At 36.2% G+C, this 22,972-nt stretch overlaps 1 protein-coding gene across 3 annotated transcripts; it reads right to left on the reverse strand.

The window, feature by feature from the left end:
- Positions 1-800: 800 nt before the first annotated feature.
- acyp2 (acylphosphatase 2, muscle type) lies at positions 801-17,911 on the reverse strand. 3 transcript variants are annotated; one of them, NM_001442494.1, is given in 11 exon segments: positions 801-1,383; positions 1,575-1,622; positions 1,891-2,010; positions 2,347-2,576; positions 2,608-2,869; positions 3,156-3,197; positions 3,291-3,393; positions 3,908-4,078; positions 14,960-15,069; positions 17,486-17,502; positions 17,707-17,892. In NM_001442494.1, coding segments are annotated over 4 exon segments (375 nt in total). In that variant the 5' UTR covers positions 17,840-17,892; the 3' UTR covers positions 801-1,383; positions 1,575-1,622; positions 1,891-2,010; positions 2,347-2,576; positions 2,608-2,869; positions 3,156-3,197; positions 3,291-3,393; positions 3,908-3,963.
- Between the last annotated feature and the right edge of the window lie 5,061 nt (positions 17,912-22,972).

Here is a 22,972-nt window from a genome sequence, read left to right on the forward strand (position 1 = left end):
TGCATAAAGCGTGAATCATCTCAGACTGGTTTCTTGAACATGACAATGAGTTCACTGTACTCAAATGGCCTCCACAGTAACTAGATCTCAATCCAGTAAAGCAGCTTTGGGATGTGGTGGAACGAAAGATTGGCATCATGGATGTGCAGCCGACAAATCTGCAGCAACTGTGTGATGCTATCATGACAATATGGAGCAAAATCTCTGAGGAATATTTCCAGTACCTTGTTGAATCTGTCATGTCAAAAAAATCTGGAGAAATCATGGTTTGGGGTTGCATTCAGTATGGGGGCGTGCGAGAGATCTGCAACATCAACAGCCTGAGGTATCAAGACATTTGTGCTGCTCATTACATTACAAACCACAGGAGAGGGACAATTCTCCAGCAGGATAGCGCTCCTCCTCATACTTCAGCCTCCACATCAAAGCTCCTGAAAGCAAAGAAGGTCAAGGGGCTCCAGGATTGGCCAGCCCAGTCACCAGACATCAACATTATTGAGCATGTCTGGGGTAAGATGGGGAGGAGGTGTTGAAGATGAATCTAAAGACTCTTGATGAACTCTGGGAGTCCTGCAGGAACACTTTCTTCTTCATTCCAGATGACTTTATTAATCAGTGATGTGAGTCATGTCAGAGATGTATGGATGCAGTCCTCCAAGCTCATGATGGAGTCAGACACAATATTCATTCTGTCTCCACTGCAGCAGGACTTTATATTCTATACTGGACATTATTTCTGTTCAGTGATGAGTCGTCTAAGCAGAGTCAGATATTACTGTCCTGATGAAATCAGTCAAAATCAAGACATGATCAGATTTTATTGGGCTCAAATAAGCGTCATCTAGAGGCCTTTGCCTTTCATATAAGACACTTCTGACACCAAATGATCAACTAGAAGTCAAGTTATTATTTGATGTTTCTAAAACTTGGATGAGCAACAAGACTTTTGTCAGGTAGTGAGTATTTATGTTTTATTTATATTTATGAAACATTTGTTTCAGCTATTACAGGAATAAATACCTTTTAAAATATAATAATGTTAAGAAATTAATTAAATTGTAAAAAAAAAAACATTTCATCTATATTTGTTCAAATAAATGCATCCTTTTAAAAATGCTTAATTAATTAAAATATTAAATCACTTATACTTTAAGTAAACTTTACAAATAATCAACGTTAGGTTCATATTTACAGTAATACAATTCAAATAGAAGCAAAACTGGACAATAAAGGGACAAAGGAGTTGTTTTCCTTGTAAAGTGTGTTAATCTCTACCAAATATGTGTTGTGTTTTGAGTTTGTTGTGTTGTGGTTTTCTGTGTTGTGAGTTTGTTGTGTTATAGTTTGTTGTGTTGTGTTGTGAGTTTGTTATGTTCTTGTTTTGTGTGTTGTGAGTTTGTCGTGTTGTGGTTTTGTGTGTTGTGAGTTTGTCGTGTTGTGGTTTTGTGTGTTGTGAGTTTGTCGTGTTGTGGTTTTGTGTGTTTTGAGTTTGTTGTGTTATAGTTTGTTGTGTTGTGTTGTGAGTTTGTTGTGTTCTGGTTTTTGTGTGTTGTGAGTTTGTTATGTTGTTGTTTTGTGTGTTGTGAGTTTGTTGTGTTGTGGTTTGTTGTGTTGTGTTGTGGTTTGTTGTGTTGTGGTTTTGTGTGTTGTGTTGTGAGTTTTTTCTGGTTTGTTGTGTTGTGAGTTTGTCGTGTTGTGTTTTTGTGTGTTGTGAGTTTGTTATGTTGTTGTTTTGTGTGTTTTGAGTTTGTTATGTTGTGGTTTTGTGTGTTTTGAGTTTGTTGTGTTATAGTTTGTTGTGTTGTGTTGTGAGTTTGTTGTGTTCTGGTTTTTGTGTGTTGTGAGTTTGTTATGTTGTTGTTTTGTGTGTTATGAGTTTGTTGTGTTGTGGTTTGTTGTGTTGTGTTGTGGTTTGTTGTGTTGTGGTTTTGTGTGTTGTGTTGTGAGTTTTTTCTGGTTTGTTGTGTTGTGAGTTTGTCGTGTTGTGTTTTTGTGTGTTGTGAGTTTGTTATGTTGTTGTTTTGTGTGTTTTGAGTTTGTTGTGTTGTGGTTTTGTGTGTTGTGAGTTTGTCGTGTTGTGGTTTTGTGTGTTGTGAGTTTGTTGTGTTGTGGTTTGTTGTGTTGTGTTGTGAGTTTGTTGTGTTGTGGTTTTGTGTGTTTTGAGTTTGTTGTGTTGTGTTTTTGTGTGTTGTGAGTTTGTCGTGTTGTGGTTTTGTGTGTTGTGAGTTTGTTATGTTGTTGTTTTGTGTGTTGTGAGTTTGTTGTGTTGTGGTTTGTTGTGTTGTGTTGTGAGTTTGTTGTGTTGTGGTTTTGTGTGTTTTGAGTTTGTTGTGTTGTGAGTTTGTTGTGTTGTGGTTTTGTGTGTTGTGAGTTTGTTGTGTTGTGGTTTTGTGTGTTGTGAGTTTGTCCTGTTGTGGTTTTGTGTGTTGTGAGTTTGTTGTGTTGTGGTTTTGTGTGTTGTGAGTTTGTCGTGTTGTGGTTTTGTGTGTTGTGAGTTTGTTGTGTTGTGGTTTGTTGTGTTGTGTTGTGAGTTTGTTGTGTTGTGGTTTTGTGTGTTGTGAGTTTGTCGTGTTGTGTTTTTGTGTGTTGTGAGTTTGTTGTGTTGTGGTTTTGTGTGTTGTGAGTTTGTTGTGTTGTGGTTTTGTGTGTTGTGAGTTTGTTGTGTTGTGGTTTGTTGTGTTGTGTTGTGAGTTTGTTGTGTTGTGGTTTTGTGTGTTGTGAGTTTGTCGTGTTGTGGTTTTGTGTGTTGTGAGTTTGTTATGTTGTTGTTTTGTGTGTTGTGAGTTTGTTGTGTTGTGGTTTGTTGTGTTGTGTTGTGAGTTTGTTGTGTTGTGGTTTTGTGTGTTGTGAGTTTGTTGTGTTGTGGTTTGTTGTGTTGTGTTGTGAGTTTGTTGTGTTGTGGTTTTGTGTGTTGTGAGTTTGTTGTGTTGTGAGTTTGTTGTGTTGTGTTGTGAGTTTGTTGTGTTGTGGTTTGTTGTGTTGTGTTGTGAGTTTGTTGTGTTGTGTTGTGAGTTTGTTGTGTTGTGTTGTGAGTTTGTTGTGTTGTGGTTTTGTGTGTTGTGAGTTTGTTGTGTTGTGAGTTTGTTGTGTTGTGTTGTGAGTTTGTTGTGTTGTGGTTTGTTGTGTTGTGTTGTGAGTTTGTTGTGTTGTGGTTTTGTGTGTTGTGAGTTTGTTGTGTTGTGGTTTTGTGTGTTGTGAGTTTGTTGTGTTGTGGTTTGTTGTGTTGTGTTGTGAGTTTGTTGTGTTGTGGTTTTGTGTGTTGTGAGTTTGTCGTGTTGTGTTTTTGTGTGTTGTGAGTTTGTTGTGTTGTGGTTTTGTGTGTTGTGAGTTTGTTGTGTTGTGGTTTTGTGTGTTGTGAGTTTGTTGTGTTGTGGTTTGTTGTGTTGTGTTGTGAGTTTGTTGTGTTGTGGTTTTGTGTGTTGTGAGTTTGTCGTGTTGTGGTTTTGTGTGTTGTGAGTTTGTTATGTTGTTGTTTTGTGTGTTGTGAGTTTGTTGTGTTGTGGTTTGTTGTGTTGTGTTGTGAGTTTGTTGTGTTGTGGTTTTGTGTGTTGTGAGTTTGTTGTGTTGTGGTTTGTTGTGTTGTGTTGTGAGTTTGTTGTGTTGTGGTTTTGTGTGTTGTGAGTTTGTTGTGTTGTGAGTTTGTTGTGTTGTGTTGTGAGTTTGTTGTGTTGTGGTTTGTTGTGTTGTGTTGTGAGTTTGTTGTGTTGTGTTGTGAGTTTGTTGTGTTGTGTTGTGAGTTTGTTGTGTTGTGGTTTTGTGTGTTGTGAGTTTGTTGTGTTGTGAGTTTGTTGTGTTGTGTTGTGAGTTTGTTGTGTTGTGGTTTGTTGTGTTGTGTTGTGAGTTTGTTGTGTTGTGGTTTTGTGTGTTGTGAGTTTGTTGTGTTGTGGTTTTGTGTGTTGTGAGTTTGTTGTGTTGTGGTTTTGTGTGTTGTGAGTTTGTCCTGTTGTGGTTTTGTGTGTTTGTTCAGTAGCGCGTGCCAAATCCATGAATCTCCAGTTTGGAAATGTCTCTCTCGTTGCTGAACTCAGCGCGGGCGATGCGAGAGCTCGGGCTGCCCACTTTACTGAGCCAATACTTCCTGGAAAAGAGACACAAACAGACAAAACATTAATAATAATAATAATAATAACAATAACAATAATAATAATAACAATAATAATAATAATAATATTAATAATAATAATAACACAACATTTATTAAACAGTTACAATACAGATTTAAGACACTTATGAACTGCTTTTAGATCAGCTCAATAACTCAAGCCCCCTTTCACTTTCATTCTAAAAATCATTTTAAAAACATTACTAGAAAAACTTTTGTAGTTGTATGTATTATGTAATAATAATTCATATTTGTTATTATTATATATTAGAGGGGTGGTCCACTACGATATCATATTTGAAACTTCATTTGATGTGTAATGTAGCTGTGTGAACATAAACAGCATCTCTAAATGTAAGATGCTTAGAATTCAATGCAAAGGGAGACCTTGGCTTTTACAAAGCCTTTTTAAGTTTGGGGACTACAAAAAAAATACAACTGGGCTAGTGAGATCTCAAACGCTTCAGGTTACGCGCATTCACCACACGCATGCACCCTGCGCAGCGAAGGGGCGTGGCCAGAGGCGCTGTAATGTTAAAGCAGAGAGAGCTAAAATGCCATCCAAACACTGCCATTTCCACAGAGCTTCCTCTGTTTCTGTATTTGGGCTTTCAAAGGAGACGACAGAGAGAGAGAAGTGCTTACAGTTTAATTTAATTATGTTCCAGAGAATCAGAACCTCTGAAGAGCAGCATTTACAGCGGATCTTTCAGCCCATAATATTGTAGTGATATTAACGTACTGTAACTAAATAATTTTGACTACGGTCTGTCTTTAAAAACTGAAAGAGTACTGCTGACGATACGAACTAACTTTTGCCTCTGAATAAACAAACAAAGAGCACTGATCACACACACTAACCAAATCTGTAGAGACAAGACAACCAACATTAACTGGAGCCATGTCTTTATTAAAAGGAGACGAGCAGCAAATCTAGATTTCACCATTTCCAGATGAGAAAAGCTCTGAGGTAAACAATGTTTCTTACGAACATATTTCTATGGCGTGTCCGAACGCGAGTCCAGCTGCTCTCTCATAGCAGGGAATGAAAACGAACCCTTCGTTGCAGCACATTTATAAACAACACTGACGTCCTGTGTCTCAAAACAATTCTTCTTCTTCCACTTGTTTTGACAACACAACGTGGCGTCTCTCTGTCGTCTAAACACAGTAACAGATCTTCGAAGCTGTCGTGCATATTAATGAGGTTGCATCTCATACACAATAGAGTGCGCTGATTGGTTTGAACCTAGTCTTTCTCATGTATTAATGCTGCACACTCGTGACGCGTGATTTGTTTCAAATCGGAACAACGAATCAGCTGGAAATAACGCAAAAACAACCAATTCTCTTAACCAATTCTTCTATACGTGTCCTAATAGTGTTTTTAGCAGCGCGGGACACATATATGACTGTCAACAGCTCAACACATGTGTTTTGGGCTGCATTTACACTGCTATTCTTGATGGTCAATTCCAATTTTGTGACTGTATCGGATTTTTTGATGTCCTGCTTACATCATCTGTTAAAAGTGACTCGTATCTGATCGTCTGCATTTACACAGCAGACGGCAAAGGTGCAATGACCAGGAAAAAAGAGCGGGCGCTGACTAACAGCTGATAATTAAAGAGCGCTCTTCTCTATTCCTGTATGTAATCTGTTCGCAGCTTTTGGCAAGCAGTTTCACTATAGTTTATGACAGAGAGGTTCTCGTGTGTCCATCTTCTTTTAATATATACACTGTAAAAAACTAATTTTACAGAAAATATCCCTAAATTTTTTACAGTAATTTTTTTTCATTTAAAATTATATGTAGAACTTAGTAAAATGCCAAACAATCTCTCTAAATTCACAGTTTGACTTTCATTTTAGGTACTTTTTCCTGTAAATGATTCAATAAATACCGTACCGTGACATTCATACCGAGGTATTACCGTACCCTCTCATTTGGGACTGAGGTTTCTGGGACAAGAGAGATATGACTTGGCCCAGGTTGACAGCAGTGGGTAACGTTGTGCATTGTCTTTCCCCCACTTGAAAGGACAAACCATGAGTGAGATAGAGGTCTCATGTCTGCATCAATCTGAACAGTGTGCTGACAACACAACTGATAAGAACTCGCGTGACAACACCGCTATTCAGTACGCGCGCGACAACACAGCTGATAAGAACTCGCGCGACAAAACACCGCTATTCAGTACGCGCGCGGCGACAACACCCGCTTTAGAGTTTTCCAGCTCTTTTTCGTCTCCGCTACTAGCAGCACACTCCATTTCCGCATTACTGGATCTGTAGCGACAACAGACCGCAAGGGATGATGGTCAAGCATGGGCTGATGGGAATTGTAGTTTTCGCTACCTCCCGTTCGCTTCATTCGCCTGAGCAAATATTCTCCGAAGACCTATAGTTTTACAGAGTCATGCGACTACGGTAATATCGAAAAAAACTAATATTGCGGTATGACGGTATTTACAATACCGTTACATCCCTAGTAAATCGCAATCCATGTGATTTGTTCCTGCTTATATGTACATGGGCCATATCTGATCTGTGCAGCATGGGAGAAAAAATAAATAAATAAAAATCGGAATTGAGATACTTGAACAGTGCAGTGTAAATGTGGCCTTGGTGTTTCATGACTCTTTAAAACTACATTCTGATGCCCTAAGTAGGGTGAACGGTAGCACTTCTTGTGCTCGCCTAAGTTTAATACAATTTAAAGTGTTACACCGAATACATCTAAGTAGATCTCGGATAGCCTCTTTTAACTCTACTTTTGACAAGACCTGTATAAGATGTCACACAGGCGTAGCAGACCTGTCTCATATGTTTTGGACGTGCCCTAAGCTTAATCCTTACTGGTCAACTATATTTAGTACATTGTCTAAAGTGTGTGAAGTACAGCTTAGGCCATGTGCAGAATTTGCTTTGTTTGGGATTCCACCTGACGAACTGAGTCTGACTCAAAGACAACAAAACATAATAGCCTTTGCATCTTTGCTGGCTCGCAGAAAAAGTTTACTGCACTGGAAATCTTTAAATCCACCTAAAGCATCAAACTGGCTTCAAGATCTGATGTTATTGTAAACTTGGAAAAAATTTAATATTCAATTAGAGGCTCTAGCAAATTCTCATATGTATGGCAACCATTATTAACATATTTCTCTGCTATAAGTGTTCTTCCTGGGGAATAATGTGACTGTCTTGTATGTAACTGGAATCTTTTTTCTGTAATCCCTTTGTCCTTTCTTTCTCTGTCCAGAATCTCAAGCTTCTTCTATGTTAACTTACCATTGAAAGATAGCACAGCCTTATCCCTCATTGAATCACCCATTACTGTTGTCACTCTATTTCTATATGTATTTATAATTATTTTATTTATTTATGTATGTATTTATTTTTTATTTATTTATTTTTATTTTTAAAAGATTTGGCAGCCATTTTTTACATTTTTTTAAAAATTCATTATTATTTTTTTATAATTACTTTTCCTTTAATTTTTATTTATTTATTTATTTATTTTTATCGTTCTTTAGGCAGTGTATTCAGGGGTTGTTAAAGTGGGTTTTATATGTATAAAAATGTCAATTTTCTATATAAATAATGTAACTTGTTCTTGGCATAAAAAATAAAGGGAAGAAAAAAAAGAAAAAAAAACTACATTCTGGACCACCCCTTTAATTATTAGCTTATAATAATAATTATTATTGTCTTAAAATGTTACATAATACTGTATAATTATTAAAAAAATTTTAATATATTGTATTTTCTAAATAATACATTTAAAATAATATAAATATAAATTAATAATTAATAATATAAATTTTTTCCAATAAAAATTTAATTTACCTATACAGTAGACAACTGTTTGTATTAATCTCTTTTTTTGCGTATCTTCCTTCACTTTTATTTTTAGAAAACATCTTCAGTAAAAGAAAATCATGCAACGCTGCAACGACAAGCAAAAAAACACTAAAGCAACTCCATCAGGAGAAGAAACAGCTGGCATTTTCTCCTTAAACAAGAATGTGGTGGTATACACACACACACACACATACACACAAATATACAAATATCAAGACTCACACAAACACTCTCTCACACACAGACAAACACATCCACTAACTCCCCCTCCCTTCTCTCTCTCTAGCTCACACACCCAATCTCTCTCTCCCACTCTCTCTGTCTCTCTCATATATCCGGATCTCCTGCAGTTTGTTCCTCAGAGGCAGTAAATGCATTATTGTGCTCCCAGTGGACGCTGCACTGCTGAGCTCATGCAGGATCACACACTACATCTGCATGACTGACCAATACACACACACACACACATGCACACACACACATAATGGCCTGCCAGGAAGAGGAGGAGCCGTCTCTACGGCAACACAATGACCAGTTTAGGAGGAGCAGATTACAAACACACACACAGTGCTTCACAAACACACAAAACACACCACAAACACACATGATGATTTGAGCAGCAGTTCACAAGGAAAAATACGGATGCTAGATTCACTCTACTTGAAAATGTTACTTTAAATGAACTTTTTATGAGTAATAATTAGAGAACTGAAATGGAAGGCTTTTCTATTTTACTTATTTAAATATACACTCACTGGCCACTTTATTAGGTACACCTTTCTACTGTGGTATTAGGTTGGACCCCCTTTGCCTTCAGAACTGCCTTAATGCTTCATGGCAGAGATTCAACAAGATACTGGAAATATTCTTTTATCTTTGCCATGATGACAGTAAATAATATTAGACTAGATATTCTTCAAGACGCTTCTATACAGCTTAAAGTGACATTTAAAGGCTTAACTAGGTTAATTAGGCAGGTTAGGGTAATTAGGCAAATTATTGTATAACAATGGTTTGTTCTGTAGACTTTGTTCTGTAGCTTAAAAGGGCTAATACACAATAATGCCGTCAAACTGTTGTATAAACGCAATATCACACTCGTAGCAGTGGGATATGGCTGTATATCGGCACTGGTGGGAGGCTGTGCCGATATACAGCATATCGCACTGCTACAAGTGTGATTGATATATATATATATATATATATATATATATATATATATATATATATATATATATATATATATATATATATATCTGTGTGGAGTTTGCATGTTCTCCCTGTGTTGGCATGGGTTTCCTCCGAGTGCTCTGGTTTCCCCAACAGTCTAAACACATGCGCTATAGGGGAATTGATCAACTAACCTGGCCGTAAGGCATGTGTATCGCAGGAGTGTATGGGTGTTTCTCAGTGTTGAGTTGTGGCTAGAAGGACATCCACTGCGTACAACATATGCTGGATCAGAAAAGAAAATGAATGAATGAATGAAGGTTCGTGTAGATAAACGAGATGTTTAGGAGCCAAAACAAACTCCTCCAAAAGCCCGCTTCAAACTGTTTCAAACTGCGGAATCGAGCTCAAAATAACTTTGTTTCGGTCCGATTTTGTTCGAAATTATGTCATTTGAGTTCGTTCTTCCATTTCTTTTGAAGAATCCCGGGACCTTGATGCTCTGCTGGAGCTCAGAAACACACACAGCGTTCAAGTGTTCATTGTGTAGTGAAGGAAAGGAGTTTCCCCGGTGAGGAAGTCTGATAACATTGACAGACTGTGATAGGAAGGAATTTTCTCATAGCGTTTGACATTTCCATAAACCTCAGTCGAACAATCCGCCGGATGAACACACTCGATCAACTACAGCAGCAGAAACACCCCAAATCAAAACACCAGACTATTATTATTATCATTATTATATGTTTTATTATACATATATTCATTTGCCTTTGGTTTAGTCCCTTTATTCATCAGAGGTCACCACAGTGGAATGAACCGCCAACTATTCCAGCATATGTTTTACACAGTGGATGCCCTTACAGCAGCAAATTCCGTATTGTAAAACACCCATTCACACTCATTCACACACACACTCATACACTACAGCCAATTTAGTTCATCAATTCCCCTATAGCGCATGTGTTTGGACTGTGGGGGAAACCAGAGCACACTGAGGAAACCCACGCCAACACGGGGAGAACATGCAGACTCCATACAGAAATGGCTACTGAGGCAGCTGGGACTCGAACCAGTGACCTTCTTGCTGAGAGGCGGATGGAAACGTACAGATGGTGAATAAGACACATGTGGAGGAGATGCAAAACAAGGGAGTGAAAGCATTAGAAGTGGGCGGAGTCTGACTGTCATCCGCCGGTGTTAATATTTAATGAGCACACGCATTTGTGTTAAGAGGAGGAGAAGCTCTTCGTCTGTCTCCGTATGCAGGGGTTTCTGGGTTGTGTGCTGGAGTGGAAGTAAATAGGACACAATCTCGCTGGAGAATCAGCACTAAAAATGTCTTACAGGCCGGCGGACGCCTCAGACACAGGGCGTATAATAACCTTCAGCTCAACAACTGACCTGATAGAGGAGACTATATATATATATATTAACATTATTAACTTAGTGTTACTTTCTGTTCCTTTATAATAAACCATAAAATACACAGAAAATCATATACATTTTATTTATTAAATACACTCACCGGCCAGTTTATTAGGTACACCTTACTAGTACCGGGTTGGACTCCTTTTGCCTTCAGAACTGCCTTAATCCTTCATGGCAGAGATTCAACAAGATACTGGAAATATTCCTCAGAGATTTTGCTCCATATTGACATGATAGCATCACACAGTTGCTGCAGATTTGTCGGCTGCACATCCATGATGCCAATCTCCCATTCCACCACATCCTAAAGATGCTTTATTGGATTGAGCTCTGGTGACTGTGGAGGACATTTGAGTACAGTGAACTCATTGTCATGTTTAGGAAACCAGTCTGAGATGATTTAGGCTTTATGACATGGTGTGTTATCCTGCTGGAAGTAGCCATAAGAAGATGGAGACACTGTGCTCATAAAGGGATGGACATGGTCAGCAGCAATACTCAGGTAGCCTGTGGTGTTTACACCATGCTCAGTTGGTACTAATAGGCCCAAAGTGTGCCAAGAAAATCTCCCCCACACCATTACACCACCACCACCACCCTGAACCGCTGATACAAGGCAGGATGGATCCATGCTTTCATGTTGTTGATGCCAAATTCTGACCCGACCATCTGAATGTGGCAGCAGAAATGGAGACTCATCAGAGCAGCAACGTTTCTCCAATCTTCTATTGTCCAGTTTTGGTGAGTCTGTGTGAATTGTAGCCTCAGTTTCCTGTTCTTAGCTGACAGGAGCGGCACCCGGTGTGCTCTTCTGCTGCTACTGTAAAATTGTGTTAACAAGCAGTTGGACAGGTGTACCTAATAAAGTGGCCTGTGAGTGTATACAAACATAGTTGTAAAAATACAAATAATTTTCTATCAGAAATCATTAACAATTATATATATATATATATATATATATATATATATATATATATATATATATATATATATATATATATATATATATATAATTAAAAGTTGTTAATTTATTTATTTGTCATTTTATTAAAGTTAAATATTTTATTATATTGTTATCTATGAGTCAATTAAAAAAAAAGTAACTTAAAGTTAATTTCTTGTATATGTTAGTTTTTTTTTATTATTCAAAATGTATATTTAATTTCAATGGGCTATGAGTAGGGCCAGACGGAATCTGCGGACATTTTTAGCTATTTCTGCGGATAATTTCGTAAGAAATCTGCAGATTTATGCGGAATTATTTTAGGAGTATTGTAACTAAAAACTTGATATATGAAATAAAAAATACTACCTTTTTAACTTATTTAATATTTACAATGCAAATCCATCTAGCTCCACATATTTAGTAAACAAAGCAAGTCTCTCATATAACATATCTACTAAAAACAGAAAATATTACTTTACAAACTGTATTGTACATAAACCAAATGAACATTTTCAGATTAGTCAATAATATTATTGAAATTAATTTAAAAACTGAATTAATTTAAGTTTACACACATTTACACAAGTAAATACATAGACTCAATGATTATGACTATTTTCAGTTTCATAAGGTTCCTTAAACAGCATCGGTGTTGTAATGGAACTCAAATACATTCAGTTAAGAAGACTTTAGCATCCATGTAGTTGGTAAATGGTTTAGTTGTCAAGCGTAAAAAGAGACACTTTTTAAGAGTGGTTTATTCATAAACTAATTTCGAGAGGATCACATGCTTATAATTAATACGGCTGGCTCCTTATTAGCTCCGTAATCAGCCCTATTAGGTGATTACGAAAGCATTATAAATACCCTGAGTTTTTCACTCCAGTTATCTTCGTCTTGAAGCTCCCCCCCTTTCCACCCCTTCATCCTCCCCCTTTTTTCTGATCGGGCGACACGGTGGCCCAGTGACTAGCACTGTTGCCTCACAGCAAGAACACCGCCGGTGCAACCCATCGGGCCGGTTGGTGTTTCTGTGCGGAGTTTACATGTTCTCCCCGTGTTCGCATGGGTTTCCCCCGGGTTCCCCGGTTTCCTTCCACTGTCCAAAAACATAAACTATAGCCAATCGACTAAAACAAATTATCACCCAATACAACCTGAGTTTACACTTCTCACGGTGACAAGCAGGGGAGCTCTCGAGACCTACCTGACCTCAAACTCCCCTCTCGCCCTTCTAACGGGAGGGAGCCCTGGGCTCGAGGATATTATGAGCTCAGGGCTCTCTCCTGGGACAGCATGCCAGATACGCTTTATTGATTATCAGCTAAGTTTGAACTCTTGAAACGCAGGTAGCCGTCATTTTCAGCAGGCCAGCAGAGAAACTTCGTTGAAAATACTGGAGTAAAATTAACTTATATATATATATATATATATATATATATATATATATATATATATATATATATATATATATATATATATATATATATATATTACAGAAGAGAAGGTGTGGAAAAATATAATTTAATGCAGTGTTTCATGTTTGGTCTGAGACCAACTTTATATCGTCTATATCTTAGTGAGGCAGTGAAGATCGCTGTGTTTTTTTTAAAGAAATCAGATCTTAAACGTGGCGATTTTGGATGGGATGGCGATTAACCTGAAGCTGGCTGACTGAAATGAAAAGTCTGTGTGCATATACACCATTAACATTTTTCTAAATATTTTTTTGGCTCAAATGAACATTAATAAGCCTGGTTATTGAGGTGGCTGATGCACTCTTTCACTATTTATTATTATTATTTGCCTGATATTTAGGTTTCAGGGCGACACAGTGGCGCAGTAGGTAGTGCTGTCGCCTCACAGCAAGAAGGTTGCTGGGTCACTGGCTCGAACCTCGGCTCTGCTCTGCTGACTGTAACACTGTGACTAGAGCTGTAAACTGCAGATATACTGTATAGGACTGTACATCAGTCTCTCAGCTCTCTGTCCTCACACTGATGAGCGTCTGCTTCCCATTAGAGCTGTGATGTCATCAAGCCCTCACCCCGCTGCACACCCCGCCCACATGGACATCATGACATCATCGCCACGACACACCCGAGCCGAGGGACTGCAGACTGGGGCACGCCTATACACACAAACACCCACTCAACCCCCCTTACTCCCTAAACACACACACACACACACACACACACTCAACCCCCCTTACTCCCAAAACACACACACTTGGTTACTACAACATAAGGAATACAAGGTACAAAGGAACAAACACTCAACAAGCATGCACTCAACACATGCAAACCCACACACACACTCAACACATACACACTAAACACAAATACACACTTAATACACATGCACTCAAGACACAGACACGCTCAACAAACACACATACTTAACACACAGACACAAACACACACATGCAGACACACATATAAATGCGTACACACTCAACATGCACAAACACACACACACTCAGTCACTCAACACATACACACTAAACACAAATACACACTGAACACACTAGATACACACACTCAACAAACACACATACAGACACACACATTAATGCGAACACACTCAACATGCAAAAACACTCAACAAGCATGCACTCAACACATACAAACCCGCACACACACACTCATTATATACACACTTAACACAAATACACACTCCACACACGTGCACTCAAGACACAGACACGCTCAACAAACACACATACACAAACACACACATGCAGGCGCACATATAAATGCGAACACACTCAACATGCACAAACACTTACTCAACACATACACACTAAACACAAATACACACTGAACACACACTCAACAAACACACATACAGACACACACATTAATGCGAACACACTCAACATGCACAAACACAAATACACACACACTCAACAAGCACACATATGCACAAGCACACACATGCACACACACATAAATGTGCACACACTCAACATGCAAACACACTAAATACAAATACACACATGCACTGAACAAACACACAAATGAACACACACATTCAACACACACGCAATACAAAGGACACACACATTCAACACACAATCACACACACACACAAACTATGCTCAAATTCAAACTAAACACACACACATGCTTAACCCAACACACACATGCACACAACACATTCAAATGCACAAACATACACACACAACAGACACTTTAAAGACTGAGTGAAAGCTTGAGTGTTAAATGTGCTCCAGTGGAGCTGTTCAGTTCCTGCGTCTCCATCTGGTGATTATAGGCTGCAGCACAAAGCTCTCAAGCACAAGTGTGTGAGTTTCCATTTCACACCCTCACTGTGACAAAGAGCCTTTCTAGACTCTTCCATGAGGTTAACACTGAAGCGCTGGCGCCATCTGCTGCTCAAAACACGCACTGCGCATGACAGACCACAGAAAACTTCACACTCACATTTCCTTGACTTTTTCCGGAGGTCCCTGCACTTGCCCAACCACAGTGCCCTGTCTAGTGTTTTTCACCCAGCCCGTCACTCCCAGTTTCTTTCCTTCTGCTTCAGTATACTGCAGTAAAGAAGACAAAAATAGATTAGATATACCTCATAAAAACATTACATATAGGGCAGCTCACAGCAAGGTTGCTAGTTTGAGTTGGCTTTTCGGATTTCTGTGTGGAGTTTGCATGTTCTCCTCATGTTGGCGTGGGTTTCCTCCGGGTGCTCCGGTTTCCCCCACAGTCCAAAAACATTCGCTATAGCGGGATAGATGAACTAAATTGGCCTGAATCGGTGTGTGTATGGGTGTTTCCCAGGACTGGGTTGCAGCTAGAAGGGCATCCGCTGTGTAAAACAAATGCTGGATTAGTTTGCGGTTCATTCCACTGTGGCTATCGCCGATAAATAAGGGACTTTGTATGTACATTAAAAAATTTAAGTACAAATAAATAAATATACATAAGTGAAATAATGAACAAACAATACAATAATAGCACTTTCCGATAAAATGTGTTTGTAAATTTGCTGTTAATATCAACTACTTCACTCATTCATATATCTGTACACCCCTTTCTGAGGTTCTCTTTTATAATACTTTAATTTATTACTTTACAATAATATATTTGTGCATAAACAGCCAAAACATGGTGAAAAAAATTAACACACCACAATATATATATATATATATATATATATATATATATATATATATATATACATACACATATATATATATATATATATATATATATATATATATATATACATACATATATATATATATATATACATACATATATATATATGTATGTATATATATATATATATATATATATATATATATATATATATATATATATATATATATATATATATATATATATATATATATATATATATATATATATATTGTGGTGTGTTAAATTTTTTTACCATGTTTTGGCTGTTTATGCACAATTTTTTTTTATTTGTGCATAAACAGCCAAAACATGGTGAAAAAAATTAACACTACACAATATATATATATATATATATATATATATACATACATATATATACATACATATATATATATATATATATATATATATATATATATATATATATATATATATATACACATACATATGTATATATGTATATATATATGTATATATATATATATATATATATATATATATATATATATATATATATATATATATACATATATATATACATAAATATATATATATATATATATATATATATATATATATATATATATATATATACACACACACATATATATATATATACATATATATATAAATATACATATATATATAAATATACATATATATATATATATATATATATATATATATATATATATATATATATATATATACGACAATTAAAAATATAAATATATATATATATATATATATATATATATATATATATATATATATATATATATATAAATAAATATTTATAAAATAAAAAGGCAGAGACTAAAAAAATAAAGACAACCATAACAACCATATAACATTTAATTAAATTGTGTTTTTTTTTTTGTAATATTTAATTGTATTTTTTTTCTGTTTTGCTCCTTCCGTGTTTTCGTTGATTTCCTCCGGGCGCTCAGGTTCGGGTGCTTCCATCTTCTGATGGCTACTTCCAGCAGGATAACACAGCATGTCATAAAGCGTGAATCATCTCAGACTGGTGTCTTGAACACGACAATGAGTTCACTGTACTCAAATGGCCTCCACAGTCACCAGATCTCAATCCAATAGAGCGCCTTTGGGATGTGGTGGAACGGGAGATTGGCATCATGGATGTGCAGCCGACAAATCTGCAGCAACTGCGTGATGCTATCATGTCACTAGGGAGCAAAAACTCTGAGATGGGTCTGGCTGCAGACCTGGTGCAGTGCAATCTGGGCTGCATCCAATGCTTTTTAATGGGCTCACCTAACCCCACCCCTAACCCTACCCGTCACAGTGACACCACTCGCTCCATTTGAGTGCATTGTGTCTGAGATTGCATCGCTGAGTGATGCAGTCTCAGCTTGCATCATAAAGGCTGCAGATATTATTGAAATCTCTGATATATGTATATATATATATATATATATATATATATATATATATATATATATATATATATATATATATATATATATATATACACTGTGCATTTACAGTTGCTTATTGAATCTACGCCATGAAGGATTAAGGCAAATCTGAAGGCAAAAGGGGGTCAAACCCGATACTAGTACCTAATAAAGTGGCCGGTGACTGAGTGTATAACAATATACTGTGTAACACACATATGCATAGACACAGATAGGCATGCACACATTTATATATAAATGATGGTACTACTATGTTGAAATACTATATTTTTGTTAGTAGAATAGGATCTACATTCATTAATGAGTCAGAGAAGCAAATTCTTCATAAGACAAGCTTAATGTGCATTAGTAATTATGTCCTCACCATTCTGAAGCAAACACCTGAAGAAGAAAAATAGGATATAAGTTACTTGAGCTACAAATATAATTAATTTATGCATACAGCAAACACATTATGAAAAAGATTTGTCAATATACTATTGTAAGATTTCATATAAATAGTCTTCGGTGCTGCTGCATTAATAAAAGCGTGTCTATTTTTGGAGGCGTGGTCGCCAAGTTTGCAAAACACACTGAGACACCTACCCTGAACATTCCCGAACACCTCGAAATCTACAGACACATATTTGTCACCGGCTTCTGAAGACATTGCAGACAATATGACGAGGGTCAAAGCCAGAAGAGACGTCCAGCAGACGCTTAAATCACGGAGAAACATAAATAATCGACGACGAGCCGCTTCAAACGCAGAGACTAGAAACTCGTGCAGCTGCTGCGTCACGTGACACCTGTTACTTTTCTCAGCGATTATGATGATGGACAAATCACAGACGCTTGGGTTTTTAAGGAAAGGTGAGTTTTTATATGGAATGTGCTATTAATAAATGTAAATATTTATTTAATTTATGAAAATATTTTGATATTATATTTCAGATTACAATCTTCATAAACGAACTGACCCTTGTAAAACAAAATACTTTAATAGTTTATATTATACTGTACAACAGTGTTTCTCAACCACGTTCCTGTAGGACCACCAACACTGCATGTTTTGGAGGTCTCCTGTATCTGTGACACTCATTATAGGTCTTTCAGTCTCTGATAATGAGCTGATGATCTGAATCAGGTGTGTTTGGTTAAGGAGACCTGGAAATGTGCAGACATGGCGGTCCTTCGGGAACGTGGTTGAGAAACACAGCTGTACAATATAAAATACAGTGTATATATTATGGCTTTCAACTCTTTGTTAATGAATACTCCACCATATTGTAGTAGCAGCCTATAGTAAACTGATGAAATGCAATATTACTGTATTACATGTTTACTACAGTAATCTGTGGTGTGTTTTAGTTTAATATACTATATAGTTGTAGAAACCTACAGCTACAACTAATAGATTTACCACAAAAAATTAATGCACTTTACTATAGTATGGTTGAAAACACTAAATTATTATATAATATTAATTACTATTGTATTTTATGGGGATAAATGTATTATTATTATGCTCCGAACAACAACACATTACAAGCCATTAATGCCAGGGAAATAAAATTAATAAGAAACTCAAAGTTCAAGTGGAAGTTCTGTTGTAGATTATTAAATTCATTCATTCATTCATTCATTTTCCTTCGGCTTAGTCTCATTTATCAGGGGCCACCACAGCGGAATGAACCACCAACTATTCCAGCATATGTTTTACACAGTGGATGCCCTTTTAGCTGCAACCCAATACTGGGAAACACCCATACACTGTCACATTCACACACCCACTCATTCACTACAGCCAATTTAGTAAAGCAATTCCCCTACAGCGCATGTGTTTGGACTGTGGGGGACACCGGAGCACCCGGAGGAAACCCACGACAACACGGGGAGAACATGCAAACTCCACACAGAAATGCCAACTGGTCTAGTCGGGACTTAAACCAGCAACCTTCTTGCTGTGAGGCCACAGTGCTAACCACTGAGCCACCATGTTTCCCTCATTTAAAACAACACCACATTATTTGTTCTCCTTCCAGAAGGATTAATTCTTAAACAGCAAGCCAGATTACAGTAATAATCACAACTAATGAGCTTCAGAAATATACCAAAACACACACGTAACACAATTGTCCTCTGACACACACACACACACACACACACACACACACACACACACACACACACACACACACACACACGCACACACACACACACACACACACACACACAGGCGTGCTGATGAGATTTTAATATTCCCCAGCCTGTAATCTAGTATATTTATGATTGAAAAACAAGTCAGAGATTAGAGAATTACAACGAGAAGTGGAAAACATGTAGATTTGTGAATGTGCAAGCGTTTTGTTAGAGATGCGATTTGCATACAAAGGCTTTACAATAGTTGAAATCCTTTCAAAACAAAACAAATGACATTTGGATTTGACAGAGACCTTCGACCTCCTAAGACAGGACCAGTGTTATAGTGTGTTTTCACAGCTCGCGGAGAAAGACTGAATTAGTTTTTTTGTTAAAAATCACAATCTCAAAGATCCGTCTTGTATCTGGGGTTTGTTATAACCTGTGTGTACTTTAAATGAAATCAATTCTATATTCTAATATGTTTTGTTTTTGTTTTCCTATTATTTGTTTTACATTGATAATTTCAGTTACGGTTATATAATCAATTATTCATTCATTCATTTTCTTGTCAGATTAGTCCCTTTATTAATCTGGGGTCGCCACAGCGGAATGAACCGCCAACTTATCCAGCAAGTTTTTACGCAGCGGATGCCCTTCCAGCTGCAACCCATCTCTGGGAAACATACACACACACACACACTCATACACTACGGGCAATTTAGCCTTCCCAATTCTTTTTTCCCAAGTCTTTGGATTGTGGGGGAAACCAGAGCACCCAGAGGAAACCCACGCAAACACAGGGAGAACATGCAAACTCCACACAAAAACACCAACTGAGTCAAGGTTTGAAAGTGACGCAGCGAACTTTTAGCTGTGAGGTGACAATAATCAATTATAAATCTTAGTTATTCATTTAGTCATCCATTTATTTGATTCATATTTTTAAATTCCTTTATTTTTTATCATGTATTATATTAATCATTGATTAATTTGATTTCTTTATTTTATATAATTCTTATTACTTGTTCTGCTTTATGAGCTTTTCCATAGTTTGGTCTTATTTTGTTGGTGTTTCATGCAAATGTTCCTCTACACTGATATGAGATATGAAGGTATGTCTCTAATTCAAGGTCTTGTGGCTTGATGTATAATAACCTTATGTTATTATACGTTATGTTATAATATGTTATAACTTATGTTATAATAACCTTATGTTATGTTTGTGCTGTCCAGACGAAGTTTGCACTGAAACACATGAAACTGTTATTTAATAAACCCTGCTCTTTATCATCATCACTTTGTCTTCTGCTTCTGCTACTCTCTGACTTCCTTCCATCGTCAACTCCTATATTGATAATAGACTGTTCATTCAGTTAAATGGTTAACAGGTTTGGGTATTGGAAACTCTGCTGACTTGTCGTCCAAATACGAAACTGACATTTCCTGACAAGATTTGCTGTCCGGGGCTGGATTTATCTGGCGTGGAGAGTGTGATCGAACAGTCTCGATGACTTTTGCAGAATTCACATTCAAATGCTTGATTATTTCTGAACCAAAACACATCGTGTGTCAGGAGAACAAATTTAAGGTGGAATGACCTTATTCAGCAAAACTATGCTTTTTTCTGACAAGCAAACAAACAAAGAAACAAAAACAAACAAATAAATAAAACAAACAAATAAATAAATAAATCAAACAAACAAAAAATATATAAATTAATCAAATAAATATATAAATACATACATATATATATATATATATATATATATATATATATATATATATATATATATATATATATATATAAATCAAACAATACATAGAACAAACAAACAAATATATATATAAATAAATAAATCAAACAAACAAATAAATAAAACAAATAAATAAATCAAACAAATAAATATATAAATACAACAAACAAATAAGTAAATAAATAAAACAAACAGATAAATAAAATAAATAAATCAAACGAATAAATATATAAAGTAAACAAATAAATAAATACGGAAATAAATTAATCAAACAAATAAATTGATCAAACAAAAAATATATAAATACAACAAACAAAAAACAAACAAACAAATAAATAAAATAAATAAATCAAACAAATAAATGTATAAATAGATCAAACAAAAAATAAAACAAATAAATAAAAACATAAATAAAACAAACAAATAAATAAAACAAACAAATGAATAAATAAAATAAATAAATATTATAAATAAAACTAACAAACAAATAAATACTAAAGCAAACAAATAAATGGGTAATTAACTAAATAAATAATACATAGAAACAAACAAATACAAAAATAAATAAAAAAACAAATAAATAACTAAAAAATAAAACAAACAAATAAATATATAAATAAATAATTCATACACACACTCAGACACGCACACATGCACCATTTATGCACACACATACACACAAAAATGCACACACACCAAACAAATACATGCATGCACTCACACGTATGCAGGCACACACACACACACACGCACATTCAGACACACACAGATTCAGTGCGTGCCATACACAACTATATTCATATAAACAGCTAATCATAATAAGTCATACGATGATGTAAAGCATTACAGACAATGTGATTTACTCACAATGTAAATAAACTCTCGATCACTAAAGACGGCCTATTGCACATATCTTGGTGCAAATAACCAAGCCGTGTTTATTAAATCAGTAATAGATGCTAAACGAACACCATCATCTACATCATCATCACTCCGAGTGTTTCTGCTGCACTACCGATGCTTCATTGTTTTCTCTCTCTAATTGTTTTTGGCTGAATCTCTCAGTGATTTTAAAGGCTTTGTCAAATCCGCTGATAAAGTGCTAGAGATTTGATATGAGTGTGTTTTGGAGGGGTGCTGAGCGTCAAACTCCACCAGGACGCTCCGATTTGCCAATGTTTAGCTCTTGTATAAGACACAACTGCAAAAATAAACGTTTTACACACAGAAGTCATTAGATAACCAAATATTAAAGACATCCATATGAAAATATTATGCTTATTTTATTATGTTTAGTTTGTGGAGCAACTATGAGATAATAAGTACTTCTAAAAAAATATCTGCACAACAATATTCAACAAAGACGATTGCAAACTAATGAAACATTTATGATGAAGCTTTGTTTATGTAGCCAGTTGATACTTCATTCGCTATTTTTTAGCTTTGCTTTTTTAACTGTATAACTTTGCTCAAATGTTTTGGCTATTTTTCCACAAGCTTCTCACAATAGTTTGCAAGGATTTTGGCCCATTCCTCCTGACAAAATTGGTGTAACTGAGTCAGATTAGTCTTGCTCGCACAAGCTTTTTCAACTCTGCCCACACATATTCTATAGGATTGAGATCAGAACTTTGTGATGGCCACTCCAAAACATTCACTCTATTGTCCTTAAAGCACATTTGAACTCATTTGGCAGTGTGCTTATGGTCATGGTCTGTTTGGAAGACTTATTTGTGGCCAAGTTTTAATTTGCTGGCTGATGTCTTGAGATGCTGCTTTAGTATTTCTACATTATGTTCTTTCTTCATGATGTCATCTATGCTGTGAAGTGGACCAGTCCCTCCTGCAGCAAAACAGCCCCACAACATAATGCTGCCGCCCCCATACTGCACAGTTGGGATGGTGTTTCTAGGCTTGTGCACTTTCCCCTTTGTCCTCCAAATGTAACACTGCTCATTATGGCCAAACAGTTC

Source organism: Danio rerio, chromosome 11 (genome assembly GCF_052040795.2).
Source record: "Danio rerio strain M-AB ecotype USA chromosome 11, GRCz13ab, whole genome shotgun sequence".
Classification (NCBI taxonomy): Eukaryota; Metazoa; Chordata; class Actinopteri; order Cypriniformes; family Danionidae; genus Danio; species Danio rerio.